The 9714-nt window shown below is 51.5% G+C and overlaps 2 protein-coding genes across 5 annotated transcripts in view; one reads left to right on the forward strand and one right to left on the reverse strand.

Annotated features, from left to right (window-relative positions):
• Positions 1-52: 52 nt before the first annotated feature.
• Positions 53-7980, forward strand: TIMM13 (translocase of inner mitochondrial membrane 13 homolog (yeast)). 4 transcript variants are annotated; one of them, XR_775217.1, is made up of 4 exons: positions 53-246; positions 414-482; positions 560-1038; positions 7900-7980. XR_775217.1 is itself a non-coding variant. In XM_010580736.1 (3 exons), the coding sequence occupies exons 1-3, from the start codon at positions 109-111 to the stop codon at positions 656-658; spliced, it is 306 nt and encodes a 101-aa protein (XP_010579038.1). In that variant the 5' UTR covers positions 53-108; the 3' UTR covers positions 659-1782. The 4 variants fall into 4 exon arrangements, 1 of the variants encoding a protein (XP_010579038.1); XR_775216.1 differs by lacking the exon at positions 7900-7980 and adding an exon at positions 6171-6229; XR_775218.1 differs by lacking the exon at positions 7900-7980 and having other exon boundaries at positions 560-720; positions 815-1782.
• The window catches only part of TMPRSS9 (transmembrane protease, serine 9), a 16385-nt gene continuing 9530 nt past the window's right edge, over positions 2860-9714 (reverse strand). Inside the window, exons 12-19 of the mRNA XM_010580725.1 lie at positions 7846-8117; positions 6997-7133; positions 6060-6420; positions 5849-5965; positions 5019-5190; positions 4426-4691; positions 3748-3884; positions 2860-3268 (exon numbers count right to left, since the gene is read on the reverse strand). Of these exons, the coding sequence (XP_010579027.1) occupies positions 3107-3268; positions 3748-3884; positions 4426-4691; positions 5019-5190; positions 5849-5965; positions 6060-6420; positions 6997-7133; positions 7846-8117 (1624 nt within the window). The 3' untranslated portion in view covers positions 2860-3106. The remainder of the gene's footprint in view (positions 3269-3747; positions 3885-4425; positions 4692-5018; positions 5191-5848; positions 5966-6059; positions 6421-6996; positions 7134-7845; positions 8118-9714) is intronic.

Below are 9714 nucleotides of genomic sequence, written 5' to 3' on the forward strand. Positions count from 1 at the left end.
TGGCGGCCGCCCCGCCCGCCGGGCGCGGTGCACGCCGGGAGCCGTAGTCCCGGCGAGCCGCCATTTCGCCGGCAGCGTGGGGGCAGCCGCCCGCGGTGACTTTGCGGCATGGAGAGCGGCTTCGGCTCCGACTTCGGCTCCGACTTCGGCTCCGGGGGTGGCGGTGGCGGGAAGCTGGACCCGGGGCTCATCATGGAGCAGGTGAAGGTGCAGATCGCCGTGGCCAACGCACAGGAGCTCTTGCAGGTCAGGAGGGGCCGAGGGGGGGGAGGCTGCCCTGCGGCCCGGGGCAGCCCGGCCCTGCTGCTGCCCCTCAGCAGTGCGGGGACGGGGGGACGCGATAGCGGCGGGGGCTGCCTGCCCGGCTGTCCCCGGCCGGGGCCCGCGGCCCCCCTCACGCCCTCTCTCCGCAGCGCATGACGGACAAGTGCTTTCGGAAGTGCATCGGGAAGCCCGGCGGCGCCCTCGACAACTCGGAGCAGGTGAGCGAGGCCGGGGAGACGCGGGGACCCCCGGGCCACCCCCCCGGGGCGACCGCTGAGGGCTCTCTGTCCCGCAGAAGTGCATCGCCATGTGCATGGACCGGTACATGGACGCCTGGAACACGGTTTCCCGAGCCTACAACTCTCGGCTGCAGCGGGAGAGAGCCAACATGTGATGCGCCCCGGCTCCTTGGACCGGGGAGGGACCATCTGGGGAAGAGACGAGCGGCCAGTCCAGGTGGTTGGGATGAAATCCTGCTGCCTTTCCAGCCCCTGCCGTGGCAGAGCAATAAACCCTCGCTGAACCTTTTGCATCCATTGGCTTTTATTAGCACCAGCCCCAGGAGCGAGTGAATTTTCCAGCCTTGAGAGCCACCGTGAGCTGCTTGGTTTGCTTCATGCCCTTCCCCACGGTCCGGACTGGCCAAGGCATATAGCAGCTTATTAATGCCTGTTGAAAGGGCTGCGAGAGGCAAGGAGCCTTCTGTGGAAAAGGGGGGCCAAGTCAGCAACACAGTCCCCTTGCCCAGGAAGCAAGCATGGACCCAGCCATCAGGTAGTTACCCAGTCCCTTTTCATCAGTGGAAGAGCAGCCGTAAGATGCTCCACGTGCCACACTTGGCTCTTTCTTCCCTTGTATTTGTATAGCTGTGTGTTGGGCTCACCTTTGGGGTCGCCGGCTTTGACTCAGCTCGAGCAGTGTGTTGGGGGCGGGGGTGCTCTTACTAGGTTTGCAGCACAGCCTTGCAAATAGTTGTACAAGTACAGCTGGGGATGAAAAGGGTTGGGAAGTACTTAGGTTGATTTCTTTATAGAATAAAACGTGTTTTGTGGCTGTGATGTTCTGTAACTTCTGGTTTGGCTCTGGCACAGACGTTCCATCTTGCAGCCTACCTTCTAGGCCTCGTTTTTTTGAGGAAGGAGCACTTCTGCAACAGAGGACTTGGGTCTGCTTTGGGGCTGAGCTTTGTATTGTTCTCAGCTTACACACCTCTCCTGGAAAGGTCAGTTTATGCTGTGTCAGCAGTGTGTACAGCAGCTGGAAGAGGAGAGTGTTGGAGGTTAAAAGCACCCATGCCCCTCTAGTGAGATTTTTGAAATCCCTTCTTTTGAAGCTCTTCTATGTTTTATAAAATATTTCACTGTTTGCTGGGGCAGGGAGAGAGACTGGAAGGACAGTGTCTCCTTACCTGCTAGGACATTCAAAGGGATGTGGGAGAACCTGATTTCATTTAATCTCCCAATGTGGTAGCCTCTATGAAGGGACTAAAGTGTTCTCACACAAGGTAAACTATTAGGAGATAACTGGATATTTGGACTAATTGAAACTGAACTGGAGTTTCCTATCCATATTGGGCAGAATGACTACTTGAAAATAAAGTGCTTTCCAGCCACGTTTTCTTAGGAGCTTTTTTACTTTTCTTTATGGCTGTATGAATTTTGTGGTACTGGCTGTGCAGCAGTCTCATCTCATTGATGGGAGCATCCTACAAGTGTTCTAGCCATGGATCTGAACCCATCTTGAGCTGAGCCATGCCTGGAAGCAAGTCTTCCACCTTGCTAGTGCTCTAGCTGGGAAAGTGGTGGATCTCACTGCCAGCTGGGTTGGGAAAGAAGAAACCTCTTGCTATACCAAAATGCAGAGCTTAAGTGCCAAAGACTAGGAAGGGGTTTGGGGTACTAGCTGCTGTTCTGTTTCGGTGGTCAAATCTATGAGGAGATGTCTAAGTCTGCTTAAGATTTGACACGTGAGATCTGCAGCAGGTTTTTTTTTTGTGAACAGAGGTGTCTGTGTGTCTCATGCTGGCTAGTGGGACCTGACTTCCCACTGAAGAAGCTGTATCCTTGGGCCACTATCTCAGCACTTCTTTGAAATTTTCCCACCTAGCTTAACCAGAACAGTGGTCTGTGTGGCTATGCCTTAATCTTTGTCAATTTAACTACCAGTTCCCTTATGCAAAGGGCCTGGGAGCTTGGGGGGTGGGGGAGGTGGCGTGAGAAGCCTGTCCTGATTCTCTAATACAGATGAGGGCCTGTGTGATCCAAGTGTTTTAGTCCTACCTTCTCTTGTGATCAAATGGTGAGCCAGGGGATCATCACTGAGCTTACTAGTACCAAGCATTGAGTGGAAACAGTAGCATACCCTTTCCAAAAGCCATTGCACAACATAACAGCTCCATCAAGGCAGTGAGGTCTGAGGCTTCTGCAAGGGCATAACTCAGCTGGGGCAAAGTTCACTTGTCTCTTGGCTTGGCTTTGGAATGACAGCTCATAGACAGAGGTCAGCCAAACTACATGAATCTCTGGCAGTGCTTCAGGTACCTCTCCAACTAGAAAGGCCACATTTTAACGCGAAGGATGTTTGGCCAGGTCTTAAGATGGGACAGGCCTCATTTATTTATAGAAAATGTCTAGAATTGTACCTGTCTATGCAAAGCAGTTATCAAATGCCCTGGTGTCACAACTGCAGTGGGTCACACAACACTGGCATTTGCTTAATACCTGCAGGCCATCTTCACCACTTTGCAGCATCAAAAAAAAATGTACAATAGCTGAGGGGTTAGTGCATCCTCTGGCAATTACTCCTCTCATTCATTGCCTTCCCTGAGTGGTGAAATGCAGCTTCAGTGCTTGAGGTTCTGCGCAATCCAGCCTTGGACAGCTGTGACTTTGGTGTAGACACCAGGGAAGTATGGCCTGGCACAGCCATAGCCCCAGCTTGTGATTCCTGCTAGAAACCACTTTCCTGAGGGTTCTTTGCATGCCAGGGGCCCACCTGCATCACCCTGCAGAGAGAGGAAAAGGGTTCTGTATCAAGCCAAAGAGGCAGCCCAGCCCCGTCAGCCGTGAGACATATATAGGAGCATTTGCTGTCTTGTTCCCCACCTTCCCAGGAGCCTGCTTGCAAGCTGGAGGACTGCTCAGTGATGTACTTGCATGCACAATCTGAGGTTGGGGTTCTAGAACATGACAGAGTATGTTTGGAGGCACAGTAGGGTCATGAAATGCGCTCCATGGTATCCCTGTGGTCTCTTGCTTGGCATTACCTCTCTGCATGTTTCCCTGACCTGTCACAGGTTGGTGGGGCAAGCAGAATGAGGTGTATGCAGGATGGACTTGGATAATGGCAACAGCCAGTGGAGATGGATGGACAGACAGCTGAGCTAGGGGAGGCAGGGCAAGGCCGTCCAGAGAGAATATAGCCCGGGGACTTTGCACAAGTTTGCTCTGTCCCAACCACAGCATTTGCTGCTCTCACACTCACTGAACAACTGTCGATGGTGCCGTGTGGGAAACCAGCACACACCATCCTGCTGCTGATCTGGACAGGGTAGAACTTTTTGCAGGCCTGGTCTCCGATGATGTTCACTGCTGCTTTTTGCAGATGCTTTGACATGACACCTGAGAAGGCAAGTATCACTGTTAGCTTGGTGCAGAGCACGTGAGAAGCAGCAGCATGTGTAGGAGTAGGGTCTCTGCAGCCTTACTTGCTTGCCAATGGGAGCGACCTGCACTGGGACAGTGAATCAGGCCTGGTTCCTCCCCAGCAGAGCAAGCACAGGAAGGTCCCTTTGGCGTGTAGTTTGTCAGGCAGCTCAGCTGACCAGACAGAAATGGTATCAGGGTGGTCCTTGTACTGCAGGAGCACAGCTGGAGCAGCTGCTACAGGGATGGGCAGCACAGTGGCTGGCATGCAGAAAGCTTGGGAAGGCTGCAAGAGGGCAGAGGTGTAACCAAATGGAGGAGGAGTACAGTGCATGACTGCTGGGGAGGAAATTGTGGTGACACCAGGCCTTGCCCAGGTTGGTATCCCCTGCAGGGTCCAGCCTGGCATGGGGAGTGCTTGGGGCAGTGGAGTGGGAATTGTATATGTTTGGGCTCACAGGGTGGGTGGCACTTAGCTTGGCCATCATGGATGTGAGGGAGCCCTCTCAGCCAGTACCTCCTTCCTTCGTGGAGCCCCAGCCTGTGATGAAGCATCTGGCTCCTTCGCGGAAGATGTGTGAATTGTCTGGGAGACATATAGGTTTGATCGTGTTGCTGAACTTGACGGGCATGTTCAGCTCTAGCAGTGCCACATCGTAGTCCAGGCTATAGACGTTGTAAAAAGGGTGCTTGTAGATACGGAATATTTTCTCCATTTTGCCATCGATGCCACTCAGGAATAGTGTTCCTAGAAAGGCCACCCACATTTTGGGGTCACTGTAACTGCAGAAAGAGAGCAAACCTGGCTGTTAGGAGCATGGCCCCACAAGGAGGACCATTCCTCCAGTTGTGGGGCTGGGATGCACTATGGCCACACCTTGTGAGGCCAGGACCCCTGTCTCCATCACACTGTGGAAATGCCCAGGCTTTGCTCCACTCCTTCCTCTTCATGCTTACCTGTAGGGGCACATCTGTAGCAGGGAGTGCGTGCTTCCAGTGAGGCACAGCATCCCAGCCATGGTGCTGGACTGCGAGGAAGCGGAAGGGCTGGTGGGCTGACGGGAGTGAGGCCAAGAGCCAGCTGGCTTCACTAGCCCATCTCAGACTTACATATCGAAGCAGTGAGCTGCAGAGAGCAGCCATCGGTCAGCAATGAGGACAGCCCCACACTTGTGCTCCTTCTGCCGAAGCCAGAGACTGACTTGCCAGGGCCATTCTCCTCGAGCCGCAGTGCTGCCACCCACGATCTTGCTGAAGGCCAGAGCAGTTGTTAAGCCACAGTCTGGGACAGAAGAAGAGGCACCATGGTTTTAAGTAACCGTAAGTGAAAGGGATATCTGCCCTCCTTCCATAGCCCATGCCATGGGGCAGCCTTCTGGGGAGACATACACAGGGCAGTAGGATGTGATGAATTTCATTCACCAATCTGAGGTGAGGCTGGGCAGACATGGTATGGTTTGGGAAATTTTACTTGTTACCGCAGATCACACCTTCCAGGGATGTGATATGTGAGGAGGGGATGTTTGGATGGACTGGTTGAGCTGTCTCACACAGCAAGGAATGTGCAGTCCAAGGAGCAGTCCCAGGGATGACAGGACATCTTCTGGGCTGCCCTGTTGTGCAGAGCTGTCTTGCTATCTTGTACTAGCAGACTGACTGGCCAGAAGGCCTGTGTGCTGGGAAATGTGTTCTAATGTTTATAGCAGAGGAGAAGAGGCCACATTTTCTGGCAGAAAATTTGGACCCTGCTCATCCAGCTTCATCTTGTTATAGGCTCTGGCAGACCAAGTAGGACCTGGACTACAAGGGGCTGGCCCAGACCCCCAGTGTACAACGTGGGGCCCAAGACAGCCCATGTGAAGTTGGTGGGTTGCATTGGAGGGTCTGGGTAATGTAGAATAAGGCTGGGCGGCAGTCACAGGCTGCAAAGCAGTACTCACCGCAGTTGTGCTCATCAAAGCCGTTGCTGCAGTCAACAATGCCATCACATTCGGGATTTTCTTTTCCAATACAGACCTTGCTGGAACACTTGAAGGTGAAGCTAGTACAAGGCACCACTGGAAGGCAATAACCCATGGCCTGCTCAGTATCCTCTGTTCTGGGGCTGGAGGTCTCCCACCAACATGTCAATAAATCTATCAACAATTTTACCTGGGGTTTGGGTGGGCTTGGCAGGCTCAGTGGTTTCCAGAGCTGTGGAGGTTTCTTTCATGGTTGTGATTGTCTTCATCCCCAGGGTGGTTCTGTTGAATGGACTTGCAGGTGTTGTGCTGGGCTGGCGAGTAAGGATGGCTGCAGTAGAAGTTCTCGTGATGGCTGAACTGGAAGGGGTGCCTGTGCCAGGACTGGGCAACTGTGAGATGGTATCCAGGATCCAGTCTTTGAGTTTGGTAATTCTGGAGTACACACCAGGTTTCGTAGCCTGGGCGCAACCAATTCCCCAGCTCACGATGCCAGCCAGATAAAACACTCCTGGGGTCATCTCACAGGCCAAGGGTCCACCTGAATCTCCCTGAGGAGGAAGCAAGGCAATGGCTGCTCAGCCCAGTCTCCCCAAGACAGGTCTACATGGAGCTGCCCCTCAGCCACATTGGGATGACTTAGCTAGCCCCAAACTCTTCTTTCTTCAGCCCTGTAGGGCTGTCTGCTGCTATGCAGTGTGTGTGCAAGATGTGAGCGTGCAGAGGCTGAAACTGGGGTCAATGGCTCAACCTGGCTGCACAGATACAAGTGGCATTTGTCATGAAAGTTAATAGCTCCTGACAATACTTTTCCACAAATGAAGGACAGCCACTACTACCTACCACTGTCTCGCTGCCACAGGAGGAGACCTGCTTCATCCAGGACTCCAGTCTGGCCAGACAGAGCAGTGGGATATTGGTTTAAGTCATGCTCAACTTGATGGAGCTTTATTTACTTTTCTAAAGCTCCAAGGCAGTGGGGTGGGTTTTTTGAGCTAAGGGTACATGTGGATTACAGCCTGGCCACAGCAGCTCAGTAAATATATCCCAAGGATGTGCTGAGGCTGTGAGTTAGCCCAGCTTTCTGGAGCAATCCACAGAGGAGCAGAGAAATCCCAGACTCTTACCTGGCATGAGTCTATCTTCCCTTCTAGGAAGCCAGCACAGATCATTCGGTCAGTGAGGGAGAAGTTGTAGAGGAAGTTGCAGGTCTTCTGGTCTATGATGCCCACAGAGGCTTTCTGTAGGACCTCAGGCTTGGTGACTGCATGAAAACCATGGCATTAGTGAGTCCAGCAAAGGGAACTGGGAACTAATGGCTTTTAGACTGACCCAACACATATTTCAGGAAAACAGGCTCTAATCCCACACAGGAGTTGAATCCCATGTGAGCTACTCTCAGCAGCCCTGAAGCTCCTGGCTCACCCCAGGGTGTAGTTTCATACCTGTGGAAAGGCTACTGCACACAGGCAGCAAGTTTCTGTTGTCCTGACAGCTTGTGGGCTCCTGGTCAACTGTTACAGGGACAGTAGGGCTTTGGTAGCACACGTGCCACCCTCAGGCCTTCTCCCTACAATGGGATCTTTGCTTTTTCTAATTACTTGGAATATCTTTGCAACTGAGCGTGGTTGCTGAGGCTGACATACTGTCCTGCCAGAGCTACAGCAGATCTGAGGCAATGCCCTACTCTTGCTTAACATGGGACAACTCCTGAGGGGACCCCAGCTGGTTTCTACTGGTTCCTGCCAAGCTGCTCTCTCCATTTTCTTGTTTGCTGCTGGCTCCTAAATAAATGCGATTTAAGGTAGTGCCCTATGTGCCCTTATTCTTGCGTTTCTGTCAGTTCCTGACTGTCCCTGTTACTGTCCCCTGTCCTGTATGCTCCCAGGACTGTCTGGGTGGCAGTGGCACAGGCTTTACTGCTGAGTCTTGTCACTGCTCCAGAGCAAATCAACTGGTAATGCATTACTACTTACCGTTCCCTTCTTGGAGGTTACCCCACCCAGAAATTATGCATTTCTTGCCAACAGGAAACTTCTGCACAGCAAGTGGGAGACAGACAGGCTGGATGTATTTGCTGAAGACAAGAGGTCTTGCCAGCTCAAGTATAGCCACATCAAAGTCCAGAATAAAAGGGTCGAAGAGGGGATGCTGGATCACTCTTGTTACATTGACTTTCACTGCATTCCCATCTGTTCCATTTAGTGATGTTGTTCCCACATAGGCTTCGATCTCTTCTGGATTTGTTCTGCAAATACATAATCCTAAACATGCATGCTCACACACATATGCCTAGCATGAATTCTGACATTTAAATTGCAGACAACTTTAAATGATCAGTGTTTGAAACCTTACTTTACCAAAGGAGACCCCAGCACACAGAAGAGTAGCTCTGCTAAGTCAGGCCCAAAGAACTGTCTCCAGCAGTGGCACCTGTTTGATGTCTCCTGAAGAGCAGGTACACATGTAGTAATCCTCTCCTCACCTCCAGAAATTTGTTATTTCAGGATTGTTCTGGCACACGGATGGTGTCTCTATATTCAGTAGGTCTTGATGGATATGGGGTTTTGTTTGGATTTTTCTAGAGCTGTGTTTTATTCTTTTTTTTTTTTTTAAAACCCCATATGAATTTTAGACATTCAGTTTAATGACATGTATAAACTGCTTCCTTTTGATTGTTTTCCACCTGCTCTTGGTGGTTATTTGATAACTCAGAGAACCAGTAAGAAGGCATTCCCTAAACACTTCCTCTGTACCCTTCGTAATTGTGTAGTCCCTATCACACACTCCCTTCCCACCCAGTTGTCTCTTTACCCAAGTCTAGTCTGATGGATTTTGTCATGCTTGATATGGATGCTGTTCCACACCCAGTTCATCCTTGTGTCTTGTGTTAGCCTTTTTACAATGTTATTCTAGCACTGCATGCAATGTTTGAGAAGTCGGAATGCTGTGGATTACCAGCAACATACTGGTAATCTCAGTTGTTTTTCTAATGATTACTAGCATTCACTTGCTCTTTAATTGCCACTGAACACAGAACTGGTGTTCTCATGGCAATATCCACAGTATTTCTGACCTCTTTTTCTGAATGGTAAAAGCTGATGGAGACCCATCATCATCTGCAGGCAGATAGCACTGCTTTTTTGCTATGTGCATCACTTAGCATAGAATCATTTAGGTTGGAAAAGACCTTTAAAAGATCATTGAGTCCAACCGTCAACCATGCCTACTAAGCCATGTCCTGAAGTGCCTTGTCTACATGTTTTTGAAGACCCCCAGGGATGGTGACTCAACCACTTCCCTGGGCAGCCTGTTTCAATCCCTGACAACCCTTTCACTAAAGAAATTTTTCCTAATATCCAATTTAAACCTCCTCTGCTACAACGTGAGGCCATTTCCTCTCATCCGATCTCCAGCCACCTGACAGAAGACACCAACACCCACCTCACTACAACCTCCTTTCAGGTAGTTGTAGAGAGCGATAAGGTCTCCCCTCAGCCTCCTTTTCTCCCGGCTAAACAACCCCAGTTCCCTCAGCTGCTCTTCATAAGACTTGTGCTCCAGGCCCCTCACCAGCTTGGTTGCCCTTCTCTGAACACACTCCAGCACCTCAGTGTCTTTCCTGTAGTGAGGGGCCCAAAACTGAACACAGGACTCGAGGTGCGGCCTCACCAGTGCCCAGTACAGGGGAACAACCACCTCCCTGCTCCTGCTGGCCACACTATTTCTGATACAGGCCAGGATGCCGTTGGCCTTCTTGGCCACCTGGGCACACTGCTGGCTCATATCCAGCCGGCTGTCAACCAGCACCCCCAGGTCTTTCTCTGCCGGGCAGCTTTCCAGCC

This window comes from Haliaeetus leucocephalus, unplaced genomic scaffold (assembly GCF_000737465.1).
Source record: "Haliaeetus leucocephalus isolate CR32 unplaced genomic scaffold, Haliaeetus_leucocephalus-4.0 Scaffold76, whole genome shotgun sequence".
Classification (NCBI taxonomy): Eukaryota; Metazoa; Chordata; class Aves; order Accipitriformes; family Accipitridae; genus Haliaeetus; species Haliaeetus leucocephalus.

Coding starts and splice junctions, on each gene's coding strand:
- TIMM13 (XM_010580736.1), top strand. CDS start 109: ATGGAGAGCGGCTTCGGCTCCGACTTCGGCTCCGACTTCGGCTCCGGG. Junction 247..413: donor ACGCACAGGAGCTCTTGCAG/GTCAGGAGGGGC, acceptor CTCTCTCCGCAG/CGCATGACGGACAAGTGCTT. Junction 483..559: donor CCCTCGACAACTCGGAGCAG/GTGAGCGAGGCC, acceptor TCTGTCCCGCAG/AAGTGCATCGCCATGTGCAT.